General features: G+C 38.8%; 1 protein-coding gene across 3 annotated transcripts; it reads right to left on the bottom strand.

The window, feature by feature from the left end:
• Nucleotides 1-1,843: 1,843 nt before the first annotated feature.
• Nucleotides 1,844-19,141, bottom strand: LOC146575770 (uncharacterized). 3 transcript variants are annotated; one of them, XM_085270634.1, is made up of 18 exons: nucleotides 19,065-19,141; nucleotides 16,799-16,866; nucleotides 16,178-16,255; nucleotides 15,466-15,528; nucleotides 15,191-15,324; nucleotides 15,024-15,108; nucleotides 13,325-13,708; nucleotides 13,182-13,237; nucleotides 12,837-12,954; nucleotides 10,537-10,625; nucleotides 8,603-8,720; nucleotides 8,086-8,268; nucleotides 7,913-7,998; nucleotides 7,563-7,680; nucleotides 6,629-6,717; nucleotides 6,180-6,297; nucleotides 5,577-5,652; nucleotides 1,844-4,565 (listed from the first exon to the last, which is right to left on the bottom strand). In XM_085270634.1, the coding sequence occupies exons 3-18, from the start codon at nucleotides 16,239-16,241 to the stop codon at nucleotides 4,412-4,414; spliced, it is 1,935 nt and encodes a 644-aa protein (XP_085126760.1). In that variant the 5' UTR covers nucleotides 16,242-16,255; nucleotides 16,799-16,866; nucleotides 19,065-19,141; the 3' UTR covers nucleotides 1,844-4,411. The 3 variants fall into 3 exon arrangements, with proteins under 3 accessions (XP_085126760.1, XP_085126761.1, XP_085126762.1); XM_085270635.1 differs by lacking the exon at nucleotides 19,065-19,141 and adding an exon at nucleotides 17,016-17,086; XM_085270636.1 differs by lacking the exons at nucleotides 15,024-15,108; nucleotides 15,191-15,324; nucleotides 15,466-15,528; ... (1 more) ...; nucleotides 16,799-16,866; nucleotides 19,065-19,141 and having other exon boundaries at nucleotides 13,325-13,739.
• Nucleotides 19,142-19,241: the final 100 nt, after the last annotated feature.

Consider the following 19,241-nt stretch of genomic DNA (forward strand, 5'->3'; position numbering starts at 1 on the left):
GAATACAAATAAGATTATTGTTCTCATTTCAAGAGTAAGACCACTTAAACAGCTGCTTAATTTAAGAAATGTTTTTAATGACACTACTAATATTTTGTTAGCAAGTTGCACCTCAACCAGAAACTTTTGGTTGTCATCAACAAGCGTGTGACATAATTCCGGCTGAATATTTGACCGTTCTTCTTTGCAAAGCTTGTACAGTTTATTACAATTATTTGGTTTGTTGGCAAAGAACTGGGTTTTAAGCACAGTCTTGTTGTTGGTGACTAAAAGTCTCTAAATGTGGTGAAATGTGCTCAAAGGCATTTAACCAAATATCACTGGGAGTGTATCTGTGTATACTTTTCACACAGGGCCAAATATTTAGGTATATAAGCAGGAAACAGAGGCAGGCAAAAGTAAAAAGACGCCTTTATTCCAAAGATACAAAGACTTCAAAGAGCCCCCCTGCCCCAATACCCCATCCCACCTTCTTCAAATGCAACAAGAGTGTTGTCAAGCGTTTGTGTAACGTTTGTCCAGTATGATGTCTGATAATATATCAGACATCATCTCAAATGGCCAGACTTCTGACATTCTCTCTGATTGTAAAATATAAAATATGTGGATGTATTTGTAAGTTAAACTTGTGTTTTAACCCTGCAACTTATTCGATTTCCATGTCTGACAAGCGTCCAGAGTAAGGACAGACTGAAAAAATCCCTCTGTGGTGTTTTTGAGGGAGAGCTGATGAGAAAGAGGATTTCCACCCTGATGATACAGCAGCACAAACTCAGCAGTGTGTGAGAAAGAGGAGGAGGCAGAAGAGCCAGCGCCAGCTGAGAGATGGAGAGAGGAGACAGACTGTTCTTTCTTTGTGAAAGACTGCTTGAAAAGTTGAAAATAACTATCTGTCTGTTCTGAATCAATCTTATTAGGTAATGTTAAAATAATTTTATCATTAAATATTTTCAGGAGAAAGTGCTCAGGTAGTTACAGGTAAAAACTGTGAGTGACAGTAAAAGGTTCTATATTCAGAAACTTAATCAACACCAGAATACCTGACAATAAATGTCAGTATTTTTTTCTTGACTTATATAAAACATGGTGTATCTTGGATTAATAGCACTACTGTATTTGTTGCATATATATTTTACAGTCCCGTGGGCTCAGCCTCAGAAGAGGAAGCAACGAAGACTAGACTGTCCCATTTAACAGCCTTGCACTTCCAGCCTTCAAAGCTCCCAGCCTATGTAGACTGAAGGCTGGGAGCTTTAAAGAATGCAGGCCCTGAACTGGGACACACCTAATATGACATTTCATCTGACGTCTGATGCTGGTTTCCTGAGACCTGACATATTTTTTTCATTCTTTGTTTTTAAAAGGTAGTGATCTGGAGTGTCATATGCCACATGATAAAATACCAAAATACAGTCTGGCTCATGTAATGTAGGCTGTGCAACACCTGTACAGTTTTAGCTATGACTTTAGCTATTCACGGATTGCTTAAGTACATAGTGTTTATCATCAATCCAAGCAAAACAAACAAAAAGAATAATTACCTCAGTTATGTCCACAGGCAGCTGATGATTCCCAAAGCAGTAAAAATGAAACTAGTAACTCCCACTACCTTACTGAGACACCCGAAGAGCTTCTGTTTTTCTACACCCACAAGCCAGAGCTTATGTTCAAACAACCACCAGGGGGGTTCTGTAGTGTCAGCCTTAGCTTCATTGTCAAGGTCTGTTTATCTCACATGCGCATTAGAAAGACAGATAAAGCCTCACAATCAATAACAGCTGCGTTCTGATTAAGTTAAAATAAATTATTCTCAAAATTTATTTTGTTTCTTTTATTTCTCTATATCACATTACAGCCACTGACATTTATACATGTTATTGTGAAGTCATAGTACTAAGAACCTAATAAAATTACAGTTAATTTTAAAATTGCACATGTGTACAATGTGCACAATTGCAGTACTGTGCAAAAATCTTGAGTCACGTGTCATTTTTCATGTTTTGGTTCTAAGGAGGCAGATTTTCTTTTCTTTTTTTTTCTTTTAAATCTTAGCCTTGAGCCTGTTCTCTGTGATTTCACTCTTATCAGTCCAGTCCTTCTGTAGCTGACCACCAAGTACTGTGCAAAAGTTGCATGTCTTTTTTTCTCTGGGATTCCTTAAGGTCTTTCTAAGACTTTTAATTTTTTTAGATTATTATAACACTTATAACTGACTATGAATCATTCAAGCAAAAGAAAGAAAAAAAAACACATCATGCCAGTGTTGGATTCCCTTCTGTCTCCTTCTGGCCACCTGTGCCTCAATTTTATTCCACAACCTAGACATCCACATTACTCACACTCTCATAACACATACATGTAGGGCCTTGGGGGTGGGCATATTATACGCCATCCAGAGGACAGTCTGTGTATTCAACCTCACCTCTGGCGCTGGTGCCCACCTCTCAATTTTAAATACATGTAAACATTGAGGTTTCTTGGGAAGGGCTGTGCTGACACCTGCTGCTCTCTGGCAGGAAGCACCATGCCCTCCCGTGTTTTAAATGCACTTTAGAACAGCATGCAGCAACACTACATATCAGCGGGCGGAGGAACCTGACAGGTGATCCAGGTGATTTTTTTAAGTGCACTTTCTCACTGTCCCTCTTCCCCTGTTTTTCTTTCCCTCCCTCTCTTTCTTTCCTTCTCCCTTTCCTGCCCCCCAGTCATGTCTGTCCTGTCTGTAAAAACTGAAAATAGAATAAATAAATAATAATAACAAAGGTCAGTGGCCTGTATTTGTATAGTGCTTTTACTAGTCCCTAAGGACCCCAAAGCGCTTTACACTAAATTCAGTCTTCCACCCATTCACACACTGGTGATGGCAAGCTACATTGTAGCCACAGCTGCCCTGGGGCGACAGAGGCGAGGCTGCCGGACACTGGCGCCACTGGGTCCTCTGACCACCACCAGTAGGCAACGGGTGAAGTGTCTTGCCCAAGGACACAACAACCGAGACTGTCGGAGCCGGGGCTCGAACCGGCAACCTTCCGATTACAGGACGAACTGCCAACTCTTGAGGATTGCCCCTTGAATGGACCAATATAGCAAGGCTGTGATGATCCACTTGGTAAAGTAAATCCGTTGGGCATCTTTCTTGGCCTTCAAACAATAATTCTGATGGCTAAAGAACCAGACGGGTCAGGCAACAAAAAAAGAAAAAAAAAAAAGATATTGGAACATTTGTATCGCTACATAAATAAATGAGATAAAACTCAGTACTTACTTTTAAAGTTTACTCTTCAAAAGACATGAGATTTTTTTAAGTTGACCTTTTTCCCCCAAGAAAAAAAAAAAACCTTCTTGGTGTTTGTCCGTGGTTGTCAAAAAGCTAGTTGGTTCATTAATGCCACCAACTGGCATGGAGTGTGGACCTGAATGTCAATTAAGAATTAGAGCCTATAGGATAATTAAATATAGCCTGATAACTTTTTCTTCTTGAGTTATTTCACATAAATCAATTGAATCTAGTCTATATATACCTAACTATATTTAGGTTTTGAATAAAAAAAGAAAAGAAAAATGCCAAAGATAACACACACAGCACTGAAACTCTCCTTTTTTCATTTTGTATTTTCTCATTATGGTTGAACAAATTTCCATGAAAATATTTTTGTCTAATCTATTGCTTTTGTCTTACAAATTTCTAAAATCTCTTGCTCCTTATGCAAAATATAAAGAAATGAGCAGTGGTTCAAGACATTGCATGATGCTGTTTACAGGCTATGTCTTACAATGATTACTGCAGCTTGGGCAAAGTCTAAAGGAAACACAGTTTCATAACATTTAGCGCAATTTACAGATAAAAAGCATCAATATTGTTTATTCACATTTTACAGAAGAAAATACCATCTATCTATTCCATCACAGAAACAAAGTAAAACACTGTAATCAACAATACTAAAGGAAACCTGAGTATAGCAAAGAAAAAGTACGGTGTATAAATTATAAATTATAAATTCACTTGTATTTTTAATACGTGAAATGTGCAATTCACTTGTATTTTTATTTTTTATTCCTATTTATTCTATTTATCCCCTTCGTATATTTTATTTATATTTGTCTCTGTATTTATATATGTGTGTGTATGTGTGTGTGTGTGTGTATATATATATATATAATATTCTGTAACTGTAACTTCTGTCGGTGCTGTGCTTTTTGGAAATCGAATTTCCCAGAGGAACCCACCCGAGGGATTAATAAAGTTCTATCTTATCTTATCTTAAATGCAGCACACTTGACTTTGCAGCTTTTCTCAAAAGCAACATTCCACCCAAGAAACCTCCAGATAATGTGTGTCAGTTTGTGGATGTAAACACAGCGATCGTTTAATTTATTCTCTGCAATGTCAGCTTTACAGAAGCATTAATCCTCATTTTTTAAGTTCTTTTATTTTCAAAGCATAATAGTATTCTTTTAATTTTAAAACCTTTAGTTCCATTTTTACTTTTTCCCTCTTCAGTTGATCAAGATCCAAACCAGAGCTGGCTGAGGGCCCAGGTGATGGGGCCTCTGACATGTCCGCACTGCGAGTAAAAAAATGCTTGTTTATGGAATTTTTTTTTCATATTTTTTGTCTTGAAAGAAAACATATTCTTAACAAGCAAGTTTTGCACAAAAAAATTAAGCTAATTCTAGGAAAATATGTCTAACTTTTTCTTAATAAAATATTTCAGCTCATCTTGAGCTTTATTTACCAGTTACAGGCTACACTGCAAAAACAGCTCTACTTAAAATAAGCCAGATTTTCTTAAATCTGACAAAATTGTCTTGTTTTGAGAAAAAAAAATCTGCCAATGGCGTAAGTTAAAGTTGTTTGGCTAAGGTCATTAAAACTAGCAAATTAATCTAACCTTACTCAATTCTGATCGTGGTTCTGATTCTTGAAATAAGAAAAATAATCGTTCTTATTCTGGAAGAATAACATTATATTTCTTATTTCAAGAGTATGGAAAGGCCTGTAATGGCCTGTAATAAATTAAACACAATTAAACACAATTAAACACTAAAGTAAGGAAATAATTTCTGAAAACAGCTTGTTGAAGAAAGCATAATAAAGATTTTTTTTTAATAAGGATGTCTTAATAAGGTTGTCAGGGTGTCTTTCCTTGAAATAAGTCACATTTTCTTAAATTAATCCTAAATTTTAGATAGTTTTGTCTAATTTAAAGGTATAAATCAGTTAGATGCATGATAGATAGAAAATGTCTTCAATCTTCAAACATCTGAAACAAGCCCTATAAACTGCAATAGCCAACAGCTCGGCTAAAGCACCAGTATGACTCACACTGATCTCTTTTTCTTTCTACATCTTGAACAAAGGAAGACACGTGATTAAGGATTCTAGCCAAGCAACTTTTACTTACCTTAATGGCAGATTTTTTTTCTCAAAACAAGACAGTTTTGTCACATTTAGGAATATTGGGCTTATTTCAAGTAGAGCTGTTTTTGCAGAAATAAATGCAGTTAAAAAAAACTTTTAATACAGTGAATAAATGATAAATCTTTGCCTAAATGATATGACAGCTACATCTTACCTCATCTCTGGTCTCATGGATTGTACTTCAGTTACACTGTGGCCAGAGAAGTGCACCTCTGTATGTTGATGGTCATCTGACACAGCCCGGGGTTCAGAAAACATATAAAAAATTTAAAAAAAGAAACACACAGGTTTTTTTTTGCTTCTCTTGCTTTTTGATTACTGTGTTTGAGGCCACCACTGGTTTCCACTGACATCAGATCCTGAATTTACAATTTCTCTTTCATTTTCAGGCCCTGCCATCTCTGGTTTGCTATCCTCATGGGGACATCCCATTGACATAAGGCTTTCCCTAGCTGCTTACTCTAACAATCAAAAATGAATGCCTAACCCTAAACCTAACCACAACCCAATTGTAACCCTGACACTAAAACCACATTTTGAGTGTGAAAAAGGCCTTCAGCCCTGTGGGGACCAGGATTTTAGTCCCCACCAGCATAGTAAATTTCAGATTTACAGATTTTCAATTTACAGATTTCCAATTTTTAAATTGGATTTTTACCTTCTCCACTACAAAAATTGATAAATTCATAGGCACAAAACAACAACAACAACAACAACAAAACACAAATGCAGAATTTTTAGTGTTTGAAGAACTCACTGAGTTCCTTGTTGGGTTCTTTCTTAACATTTTGCTGTTTGATTGCTGTGTTTTTTGCAACATCTCTGGAATTTCCATTGACTTCAGATCTTGTCGTGTCAGGATGATCTCTAGCTTTCTGTTTCAAAGACAACCAAGAATATATTAGTATCCTTATTTATTATTTCTTTTGAATGGTAAGCTTGTAGAGAAAAACAAAACAGGAAAATAATATGCAGTTTTATTATGAAAATCATTTTGAGCAAGATTCAGTTTAATCCAATTTTATTTATATAGCACCAAACTATGAAAACAGTCGGCTCAATGTGCTTTATATTGTACAGACCCTACAATAATACACAGAAAACACCAACAATTAGACAATCCCATATGAGCAAGTGATTTAATGACAGGAGTGTTTTAATTATCTTTATTTTGAATGGTAAGTTTTTAATAAAATACAGTCTTACCTCAGGAAGGCTATTAACGACACCCTTTACTTCTTTGATATTCACTGCAGGTTTCCCAGGTGTTGAAATTGTGCTGGTTGTTGTCTTCTCTGAAAGAAGAAAAGTGATTAAAACATGAGCATGTGAACTTTGGGATTTTTAGAATTAGATTCGTGTTGATGTTCAGTCTGATCTTCAGCAGATCATCTTGTCCATGTCTCCATGTCTGTATTGAGTTGCTGTCATGTGATTGGCTGATTAGATATTTTCATTAATGAGCAGTTGGACAGGTATACCAGAAAAAATTTAAAAACATGGCTGGATAATATCTTTTGAAAAGTACAACTATTCATTACAGAACACACCTGATCTGTTTTGAATACAAAGACATTGGGAAATAATATTTATTCAAACAGCTAACAAAACTACTATAGTAGTTAGCTGTGCGCACATATAATAATAATAATAATAATAATAATAATAATAATAATAATAATAATAATAATAATATATTGCATTTATATTCTGCTTTTAGGGGCCCTCAAAGCGCTTTACAATTCCACTATTCAGTCACTCTCGCATTCACACACTGGTGGAGGCAGCTACAGTTGTAGCCACAGCTGCCCTGGAGCAGACTGACAGAAGCGAGGCTGCCATATCGCACTATCAGCCCCTCTAGCCATCACCAGTAGGCGGTAGGTGAAGTGTCTTGCCCAAGGACACAACGACCAAGACTGTCTGATTACAAGACGAACTGCCAACTCTTGAGCCACGAACGCCCGAAATGTACTAAAATATTTGTAAATGCTGACATAAAGTAAGAAAAGCTCTTAAAGGACAACCTTGAAACTTGTAGAAAATAGACTGAAACTGTTTTTCTTCTACTTCAACAAAAAGTACACAAAATAGAAGCTCAACACAATATTCAAGTGCTTTTAGTGTTTGAACAACTCACTCAGTTTCTCTTCAGGTTCTTTCTTAACATTCAGCTGTTTGATTGCTGTGTTTTTTGCCACATCTCTGTTATTTCCACTGACTTCAGATCTTGGCATGTCAGGATGATGTGTACTCTTCTGTTTTAAAAACAATGAAGGATATTTTAATATTTATTGTGAATAATTGGACTGTATTGGGTAAAAGCTTACATTTGTAATTTGTTTTGTATGTCATGCTGAACCATAGTATTTGCCACATTTCTAGCTTAATGACGGTGCTTGTATAGAGTAATCTCAGATCAGTGACATATTCAAAACTTCCAGCAATGTAAAGTACAGTAAAATATTAAAATAAAATAATCTGTCTTGCCTCAGGAGGGATGTTAACCATACCCTTTACCTCTTTCATCTGTAATGCATGTTTTCCAGGTGTTGGAATTGCACTTGTTACTCTGTCTGAAAAAAGAGGAAGAGTTATTTTCATACACAAACAAGGTCTTTGTTATCCAAACATACCAATAAGAAATATATTGGAAATGTCACCTTTGATACCATTGCTGCCAGTATGGTTAGAGGCAACAGCAGGCACAGTCTCTTCCTCATCATTATCACTTTCTTCATCCTCATCTTCCTCAGTGCTAGGCTCATCATCACCAACAACATCTTCATCCATGTGCTCATCTTCTTGTTCTTCATCTTGATCTTTAACACGATCTTCCTTGTGTTCTTGTACAAAAGGGATATAAATGTTTAAAATATTACCATGTACACTAAGATTTTCATAACTAGTTCTGAGCTAATGCATACTCCTTTTTCTGAACTTCCTTGGTATATTTTTTAAAGGTTTTAAAACAACTGATTAAAAATAATACTACAATGTTTGCATGCTTTTGATTAATATTTTCCAAAGTTCTCTGGTTTTGGGTTATGATAGAAGGAACAGCAGACAATAGAAAGAGAGCAAAGAAAATAGATTGCAACCGGATTTCTACTACTTCTACAAAAAATGCACAAAATAGAATTTCAACATTCAAGTGCTTTTAGTGTTTGAACAACTCACTCAGTTCCTCTTGGGGTTCTTTCTTAACATTCAGCTGTTTGATTGCTGTGTTTGTTGCCACATCTCTGTTATTTCCACTGACTTCAGATCTTGTCGTGTCAGGATGATGTCTAGTCTTCTGGTGCAAAGATAGTCAATTATATATTAGTACCCTTATTTATAATTTCTTTTGAAAGGTAAGTTTGGATGGAGTAAAAGTAGATCAGGAAAATAATATGCAGTTTTATTATGAAAATCATTTTGAGCAAAATTCAATTTAATCAAGTTGTATTCATATAGCAACAAACCATAAAAACATTCACCTCAAGTTGGACAGTTTTATTTTGAAAGCAATTTTAAACAAGATCCGTTTGAAACACATGTTCAAGTGTGAGGCATTGGTTGAAAATAAATTAGAAATATCTTTAACACACAATGGAACACTGTCCGTCATGGATTGGCCGCCCCACAGCTTTGACCTCAACATTAGTGAAGCAGTGTGGGATCATCTTGTCAGAGAACAGAACAGAAGGCAGCCAACATCCAAAGAAGAGCTTTGAATGTCCTTCAAAAAGCCTGGAGAACTATTCCTGCTTCTCTCCACCCCAGGGAAAAAGGTAACACTACCTGGGTCTGGGCGCAGTTTCCCCCTCCAGGGGCAAGGGTACCTAGATCTGGGGCTTAGAGTACGCTTGGGGAGTGTGATTGTGTGTACAGTGTCTATTTATGTCTGTCTCCACGTTGGGTGAGTGCTGAGTAATTGCATATGAGAGCATGAGGGTGGGAATGGATGTTTGTATCTGTGTGTGCCTGTTTGTCTGTGTCTATATGTCAGGTTGGGTATCTGACGCCACCTCTCTAGGGACATCTCAGGCCAGTGGCAGATGCCCTCAGACATCGGTGCATTGGTGCTTCTTTGTGCCCGGGGATTGGCATCCAGGTACGCACCGGCTCACTCCTGGTGGCTGCTTGTAGGGGCCTGGAGCCTGGGGCTCACTTGGGCCCCTTCGGGGGTGGGGTGCCCTCGGCCTCTCGGCCTGGGGCTCGGTCGCTCTGGCGCAGCTGGCTGCCGGCGGAGCTCACGGGCACGTCACTGCAACCCCCCCTGGCTTCTGCGCCACGGCTGCTGAGTGACCCCTCATCTGGGGCTCTCCTCAGCTCGTTCGGGGACAGTGGCGCAGCTGCCCCTCTGTTGGTCTTCCTTGGTCTCTTGTGTTCTGGGGGCCTCTGGATGTCTGGAGTCTTGATCTCCTCCATACCTGCTTCATACCCTGGAGGACGGGGCTGTGGCTCCCCACACCCTCTAGCAGATCATTACATGAAGGAACCTGTTACATAGAAGCGCGCTCATGCTCACAGGTGTACACACGGGTGATCACACACACAAACTACACCCCTTTTGGCTCCTACCTCAAAGCACACTGTGTGCTGTCGATCCTACGTGCTGCACAATAACGTTTAATAATAATTTAGTACTAATATTTAGTATTTACTGTTATATTCACATAGATCATTGCGATGATGTTGTTTATTATATTGCACTTTTTTTTTGCTTGTTTTCTCTTTTTTCTTTCTCAACAGGTGATCCAGGTGATTGATATGTGTTTTTTGTCTGCTTATTTTGTTGGTTTTTGTTTTTTGCCCTTTATCTCTGTTCCTCTTCCCCGCTGTTTTTCTTTCCCTCTTTCTTTCTCCCCTTTTTTTTTTCCCCAGTCAAGTCTGTCCCGTGTTTAGCAAGTGAAAATAAAATAAAATAAACAATAAAAGCAAAGGTGAATCAAATAGACCAATACAGCAAGGCTGGGGACAGGCCAAAAAAAAAAAGAAAAGAAAAAAGGACAATGCTGGATTAAAAGATAAAAGTAATTTTGAATCAGCTGTATTTTCATGAGGGTGGAAACTACCAGCACTGTAACGTGCTGTAAAATATTTTGAAGAAACTTCCTCCATCTTACCTCAGGAAGGCTATTAACGATACCATAAGCTTCTTTAATCTTCGGGGCAAGTTTCCCAGGTATTGAAATTGTGCTTGTTGTTGTCTTCTCTGAAAAAAGAAAAGTAATTAAAATATGAGCATGTGCACTTTGGGATTATTAGAATTAGTTTGATGTTCAGTCTGATCTTCAGCAGATCATCTGGTCCATGTCTCCATGTCTTCAATGAGTTGCTGTCATGTGATTGGCTGATTAGATATTTTCATTAATGAGCAACTGGACAGCTGTTGTCCTACTGGGAGACTTCAATGCTCACGTGGGCAACGACAGAGAGACCTGGAGGAGCGTGACTGGGAGGAACGGCCTCCTGGATCTGAACCCGAGCAGTGTTTTGAGGTTGGACTCCTGTGCAAACCACAGTTTGGTCATAATGAACACCATGTTCAAACATAAGAGTGTCCATAAGTATGGCACCAGGATGCTCTAAGCCGCAGGTCGATGATCGATTTTGTAATCGTATCACCAGACCTAATGCCATATGTTCTGGACACTCGGACCTGGCACACCTAAACGTATAGTGAGGGTGTGCTGGGAACGTCTAGGAGAGGCCCAGGTCCGTGAGATCTTCAACGCACATCTCTGGCAGAGCTTCAACAGCATTCCAAGGGAGACTGGGGACATTGAGTCCGAATGGACCATGTTCAGTATCTCCACAGCCAAAGCCGCTGCAGTGAGTTGTGGCCGCCATGTGGTTGGTGCCTGTTGTGGTGGTAACCCCCGAACCAAACAGTGGACAACAGAGGTGAAGGGAGCCACCAGGCTGAAGAAGGAGTCCTATCGGGCTTGGTTAGCCTGTGGGACCCCGGAGGCAGCTGACAGGTACCGACAGGCCAAGCGGAATGCGGTGCAGGCAGTAGCTGAAGCAAAAACTTGGGTCTGGGAGGAGTTTGGAGAGGCCATGGAAAAAGACTTTCAGACCGCCTCGAACAGATTCTGGCAAACCGTCAGGTCACTTAGGGGGGGAAAGTGGTGCTCTACCCACACTGTGTATAGTGCAGGTGGAGCACTGCTGACTTCGACTGTGAAAATTGTCGGGCGGTGGAAGGAATACTTCGAGGACTTCCTTGAAGTTGCCAATGTCCGGGGGCGAGGTCACTGAGGAAGTCAAAAAGCTCCTTGGTGGCAGAGCCCCTAGGGTGGTCGAGGTCTGCCACGCGTTACTGAAGGCTCTGGATGTTGTAGATGACATGCCTCTACAATTTTGCATGAAGATCAGGGGCAGTACCCCTGGACTGGCAGACCGAGTTGGTTCCCATCTTTAAGAAAGGGAACTGGAAGGTGTGCTCCAACTATAGGGGGATCACAGTCCTCAGCCTACCTGGGAAGCTCTCTGCCATGGTGCTGGAAGGAGAGTTTGTCCTTTAGTCTAACCTTGGATACAGGAGGAACAATGCTATTTTTGTTCTGGTTGTGGAACACTGGATCTGCTATTTATCCTCTCAAGGATACTTGAGGGTGCATGGGAGTTTGCCCAACCAGTCTACATGTGTTTTGTGGACTTGGAGAAGGCATTTGACCATATCCCTCTGTGTAACCTGTGGGGGGTACTCCGGGAATATGGGGTGTCTGGCCCATTGCTACCCGCCATTCAATCCTGATACAACCGTTGCAAGAGGTTTGTCCGCATAGCCGGTAATAAGTTGGACTCGTTCCTGTGGGTGATGTCACTGATTCTGTTTGTAATTTTTATGGACAGAATTTCTAGGTACAGCCAAGTAGCAGAAGGCTACGAAAGAGAGTCTAAGAGTAGAGCAGCTGCTCCTTCACATCGAAAGGAGCCAGCTGAGGTGGTTCATGCGTCTGACAAAGATGCCTCCTAGACGGGTGAGGTGTTCCGGCCATGTTCCACCAGGAGGAGGCCCCAGGGCAAACCCAGGACACATTGGAGAGATTATATCTCTTGGCTGGCCTGGGAAAGCCTTGGTGTTCTCCCAGACAAGCTGGAGGAGGTGACAGGAGAGAGGAAGGTCTGGGCTTCTCTGCTTGGGCTGCTGCCCCTGTGACCCGGCCCCGGATAAGTGGAAGAAGATGGATGGATGGATGGATGGATGGATGGATGGATGGATGGATGGATGGATGGATGGATGGATGGGACAGGTGTACCAAATAAAATGGCTGTTTAGTGTCTTTTGGAAAGTAAATAATACTTATTCAAACTGCAAACAAAACTACTATAGTAGTTATCTGTGTGGACACATGTGCTAAAACATTTGTAAATGTAAAAATGTAAATCAAGTGCTTTTAGTGTTTGAATAACTCACTCAGTTTCTCTTCAGGTTCTTTCTTAACATTCAGCTGTTTGATTGCTGTGTTTTTTGCCACATCTCTGTTATTTCCAATGACTTCAGATCTTGGCATGTCAGGATGATGTGTACTCTTCTGTTTTAAAAACAATGAAGAATATTTTAGTATTTATTATGAATAATTGGACTGGATGGGGTAAAGCATACATTTGTAATTTTGTATGTCATGCTGAACCATAGTATTTGCCACATTTCTAGCTTAATGACGGTGCTGGTGTAGAGTAATCTCAGATCAGTGACATATTCAAAACTTCCAGCAATGTAAAGCACAGTGAATCATTTAAATAAAATAATCTGTCTTGCCTCAGGAGGGATGTTAACAATACCCTTTACTTCTTTCATCATAGGTGTTACACTTGCTGAAAAAAGAGGAAGAGTTATTTTCATACACAAACAAGGTCTTTGTTATCCAAACATACCAATAGGAAATATATTGGAAATGTCACCTTTGATACCACTGCTGCCAGTATGGTTAGAGGCAACAGCAGGCACAGTCTCATCATTATCATCTTCTTCATCCTCATCTTCCTCAGTGCTAGGCTCATCGTTACTGACATCAACTGCATCTATATCCTCATCTTCCTCTTCTCCATCGTCATCTATATCTTTAACATGATCTTCCGCACTCTCTTCTTCAGAAGAAGAGATAGAAATCTGTGTAGCTTCTTTATCTTCCCATTTATCTGCCCATACATCATCTTCATCCATATCCTCATCATCCTCTTCTCCATCCTCATTTTCTGTCGTGTCCGGGGTGGCGGACGTGTGGAGTTGAAGATGGGACCCAAAATGCAGCAGCTCTGATGCAGGTGAGTATTTATTGAACAGGACTAGATACAAACAGAAGTGGCAGGTGAACATTAAACTGGAAAACCTAAACTGGGCAAAACTAACAAAACAAACCAGAACGAAGATGCAGGGAGGTATGGGGAAATACACAGAGACGGACGGCGAGACGCAGGAAGACCGAGGGGAACAACACAGACAAACCAGCAACTAACAGAGGCAGACACGAGGTTTAAATACACAGAAGGATAACGAGGGAATGAGACACAAAAGGAGGGCACAGCTGGGAGTAATTCGACCTGACAAGACAGGGGAAAAGTAACCTGAACACACTGAGATCAGACACGGACCTTCAAAGTAAAACAGGAAACACATACATATAATGACATAACACACCAACTTAACACAGACTGGGGGACACAGAACATAGAAACATGAACCATGAAACAGAAGAGTACCACCCAAGGTACCCAAAACCACAGAATAATAATGAACTAAAACATAAACACGGAGTCACAGACTCCGGACCATGACATCTTCATTATGAACTTCCTTGTAATATTCTTTCAAGAAATAGAAATGTTTAAAATATAACAACGTAAACTGAGATTTTTGTAACTTTTTCTCAGTTTCAATTCAATTTTCACACAAGTGCCGTATTGCGGGATTACAACAATAGAAGAACAAAAAAAATACAGTTATCATTACGGAATAGTTAAAGGTAAGTGGCGTGGCACAAACTTGATACGGGTAGAAGTTAAAATCTAATTTGTTTCGAAGGCTAGCTTAAACAGGTGGATTTTTAAACGTGACTTGAAATATTGAATGAATTCCGATGGACGGACATCAATCGCCAGGCTATTCCAAAGTTTAGGTGGAGCAATAGCAAAAGCACAATGCCCCCTAGTCTTTCATCTGGACATTGGTTGCACTAAGAGCCACTGATTAGAGGATCTAAGTGCTCTCTTGGGGGTATATAGGTCAAGGAGGTCGATTAAGTAGCTGGGCGCCAAGTTATTTAAAATTTAAAAGTGTACAAAAGGATTTCAAAAACAATACGGTATTTGCCAGTGAAGGTTGGCTTAGACAGGTGTAATATGATCAGGTTTTCTGGTGCCGCTTAAAAAACGTGCTGCAGCATTTTGGACAAGTTGCAGGCGTTGGATGAGGGAAGGTTGGAGGCCGAGATAAAGAGAATTGCAACTCTTTTTTTCTCAACTTCTGTAGGGTATTTGTCAAAATTACTGAAGTTTTGAAAGAGCTTATTAAAAATATTACAATAATGTTTGCATGCTTTTGGTTCATATTCTCAAACATTCTCTGGTTTTGAGGCACAGATAGAAGAAAGAGCAGACAAACCTGTTAAGAGGTCCTGGGACTCAAGGTCTGATGATTGTCGTTTTCTTTTTTTTTGTCTATATCCTGTAGTGGTTAGGTAACCTCTCTGTGATAAGTTAATTCAACAGTTTATTTAGTGAAATCAGATTTTTGTAGATTCACAGAAATGCAAAAAAAAAAAAAAGTACCTTGAACCAATAGTGCAGAGGAGCTTTCTTGTGGTAAATAGATGACTTCCATTTTCTACATGAATCTTTTCCTGCAAGCTTCTCAAACTCAGGTGGACTGTAAAAGGAGCCTTCAAACTCAATACAATCCTTACCTATAGTTATAAAGAAAAACGTAATCGTTTTAATGAAAAATTATTTATTTATTTATTTATTTATTTATTTATTTATATATTTCACTGTATGTACAAAAATAGAAAAGGAAAGACTGGTAAGAAAGGTAAGACTGTACTTACCTTTTCCCAACTTCTCTACATCCATCCAACCCTTTTTGTCTCCACATTTTACACGCCAGAGGTCTGTTTTTTGCAACACCAAAAAAAAAGGAAGAAGTAATTTCTCCATTAAAAAAATAATGTAAATGTATTTTCATGGTCAATTTACAATGTACTAATAATTTGCAATTGTAGAGGTTGTATAAAGAGAGATGCCAGTTGTGGGAGTATTTCCTACTTTCATTGTAATAGTTGTGATAATGCAAATATTTATAATTCAATTCAGTTTTATTTATATAGCACCAAATCACAACAACAGGTACAGACCCTGCAATAATACAGAGAAAACCCCAAAAATCAGATAACCCCTTATGAGCAAGCACTTTGGTGACAGTGGCAAAGAAAAACAAGAAGACCCGGGCAGAACCAGGCACAGAGAGGGTCAGCCATTCTGCCATATCTGCCAAAATCATGCAATCACGGAAGATAATTTTAATGTAATTATGCATGTCTTTATCTGAAGGAACAAAAGAAAGGCAGTTTCATTTAGGCATATATATCATATATATGCATTTAACAACTAGGAGGACAATAGAGAATAGGAAGTACCCTCAAAACTGCCATGTCTCATTATAGCCTGCAACATCAACAGCTTCAGAAAAATTCTACTGCGTACACAGAAATATATTTTAAATAAATAGATCTTCAGGGTAAAATGACCCGAAGGACTTACTCTTGTCATCTTTCTCATCCGTGACTCTCTTTCTTTTCTTCAGGCTAGTTCTTCCTTCTTCCATTTTGTAATTTTAATCTATCAACACAGATAAATAAAAAAGTTTTTTTTTTTTCAAATATATGCACCACACTATATGTGGCACTTTTTATATGAGATAAATCTTGCATTTTCTATTAGCTTTTAACATTTTAATCTAATTGTAAGTAATTCTGTTGTTCCTCTGTGGGTGACAGGAAGGAAGGAAAAGCAATGAGACTGAAAACATCTGAATACAAAGATGAAGACTCTTACCACGTACTTTTACCCATATTATCCATATAGCTTAGCCGTTTAGACTTAACTGCTATCACTATTCAAATCAACAAATCTACTGTATACACAAATGCCCCTTATATAGATATGTGTGTGTGCATGTATATGTATAAACAAAGTTACATTCTGTAATTACAGTAACACTAAGGTCTATAACATCAGAAACCACAGGAGAGCAAATAGACAGCACATCTTTGCACAAGTTCTAGCAATCATACATCCGTTATCCATGTATAAAAACACTATATATTACTTAAAAAAAAAAAAAAAAGAACAGAGAGGCGAAACACCAGAATAGGGACTTACCTGTGTCGCCGACTAGATAGCAGATGATGTTCCAGAACAGGAAAATGAAACTTAACTTTTCAGTTACACTGGAAAAAATAAACACGCCCAGTCGTTAAGGTGTGTACATTGACTTCCGGTAAAGACGGCAAGTTTTACAGGTAAGACGATTTAAACTGACATTTACAGTCGCTATTTATATATGGAGAGAAACCTAAAAAAGGGCAAGTGCACGTACGGTATGATTTACAAATGTGTATAATATGTATAATTTTGAGACAAACTTCACACTGCCAGCTTCGCCGAGATCCGCAAACTTGAGCTGTGTTCATGTCCTAGTGTAAAACTGGGACATTTGAGGTTCCTCCGTATACCTGCATTTTGTTTATTTATTTATCCAAATAAAGTGGTCGTCCCTTTTTCTAAATACAGCAGAAAATATAATTTACCAATTACAGACAGTACACAGTTGCCTATATAATAATCTGCTGCTGCATGCTGGACGATCTTCCGCTGGGAAAAGTCAGTCAATGCGCGGTTGCAGAACACAATGGATGCACATCACTGTGGATCATCCTCTGGAGCAAACATATGCTAACTAATCTCTTTATATTTCTGAATATAAATATAATCCAGGTAACGTGGAATAACACTGATGTTAATTGACCTTTCTCTACTTAAAGCAGGCTAACATTAATGTTAGCATAATAAATAACTAAGGACATTTGAGTGTGTAACAGGTGAGTGTCTGTAATTGGTAAATCTATGTTTTCTAGTAAAGTGGCCAAGAGCTATTCTGTTTATTTAGAAAAGAAACGTCTGGAAGTGATAGCAGTTATGTAAAATGAACTGTTGTGACCGGTCGGAATTAGCTCATGATAACTTCATAAATCATAAAGGAGGGGCAAGATGTCTAGGCAGGATGGCACACCTCTTCAGTGAAGTAGGTGAAATTCTCCTATATGTAAATGGAATTAACAAAATATCCACAAAAACACTTAAAAACTATTTATATGCATCATTGCCTCTTCTAAGAAAACAAAGAGAAGCTGAGTTTTACAAGTTTTATAGTAGAAAAACTATTAAAAAACTGTGGCAGTACAGTGTGCTGATTAGAAATGATTGTGTGGTTCTTTCACCTATGCTGAGCCACTACACAGACTCACCTACTGAGTTTCACTTTAAACCCTGACTGTACTCATTTTACTTTCACCCACAATCAGAACAGAAAATAGTTATTTATTAAAATTCTTTTTCACTGCATTTAAAGCACATCCATTAGAATTAAATCCGAAAATGTTTTATTATCATGTACTAACCGTATTTTATTCTTATATTAATATAATATACCATGGTTCAGTTACCTTTGTACAAATATGATTAGTTGAATTGTGCTTTAAGGAGATTATTTTTACTTTCATACTTTGAGTACATTTCAGAGCCTGTACATTTTCATTTTTACATTATGGAACGCTATCACGTTAACACTAGAGGATGCTCGGTACTAGAGTTGGATGTCTCGAGACCGGTCTTGGTCTCTAGACCACGTGGTCTTGTTCTTGTCTTGTCTCGACGGACTTTGGTCTTGGTCTTGTCTTGGGCTAGGATCCCTCGGTCTTGTCTTGGTCTCGCTGTCTCGGTCTTGCTGTCTCAGCTCGACATAGTGGTTGGGAGAATTGGAGTCAACAGTATCCATGACACACAACATAACGTTCGATAATGTGTCATGCACAAAAGCATCACCTCTAAGAGCCGTGCTTACAGAGTGCTTTGTAGTGAATCAGAAGAGTCGACTCCTATTGAGCGAGAGCCGGCTCCTCACTTAATTTCCTTTCGCTGCTCAGCTCTCACACAGTGGCTCAGCTATGCTACAAGCAATATATATATATATTTTCAGCTCCAAGCTGGACACACGACCTGAGAGATCTACTGTTCACTGAAACCACATCAGGAATGGTCTCGGTGGAAAAGATGGCTGTCAAGATGTCATTTTTAAAGAAGGAAAAAAATCTAAAAAAGACTGAGGTATGCCAAATTACACAAGAACTGGACAAATGGAAAATCAGTGGCAACTGGTCATATGAATGAATCCAAAAGTGAAACTCCTGAGTTAAATCATTTGAAATTTGAACACAGAAAAGTACCATCAGATTCGATCCATCATGTGTCAATGTGTCAATCAGTGCTTCATTTTATGACACGACAATGATCCCAAACACACTGTTATTCCAGAAAAAGCATACCCGGATAGAAAAACACAATAAAACATTATCAGTCATGGACTCACCTCCCTAGAGTCTGGACCTCAACTTCATTGAAGCAGTGTGAGATCATCTTCACAAAGAGCAGAACAAAAAGCGGTCAGCATCCAAAGACAGCTTTAAACATTCTTCAAGAAGCCTGCAGAACTATTCCTGAAGACTACTTAAAGAAATGAGAACAAAGCTGCATAAGAGAGTTCAGA

Source organism: Mchenga conophoros, linkage group LG4 (assembly GCF_057382185.1).
Source record: "Mchenga conophoros isolate Kocher_MC1m ecotype Shallow Benthic linkage group LG4, M_conophoros_male_GT1.1, whole genome shotgun sequence".
Taxonomy (NCBI): Eukaryota; Metazoa; Chordata; class Actinopteri; order Cichliformes; family Cichlidae; genus Mchenga; species Mchenga conophoros.

Bases quoted from the DNA above. Each gene is read 5' to 3' on its own strand.
- LOC146575770 (XM_085270634.1), bottom strand. From the start codon at position 16,241: ATGGAAGAAGGAAGAACTAGCCTGAAGAAAAGAAAGAGAGTCACGGAT. The intron at 8,721-10,536 runs GTAAGATGGAGG...TCTTTGCACCAG, and splicing joins TCGTTAATAGCCTTCCTGAG to AAGACTAGACATCATCCTGA. The intron at 4,566-5,576 runs GTAAGATGTAGC...TTTTACTCGCAG, and splicing joins TCCATGAGACCAGAGATGAG to TGCGGACATGTCAGAGGCCC.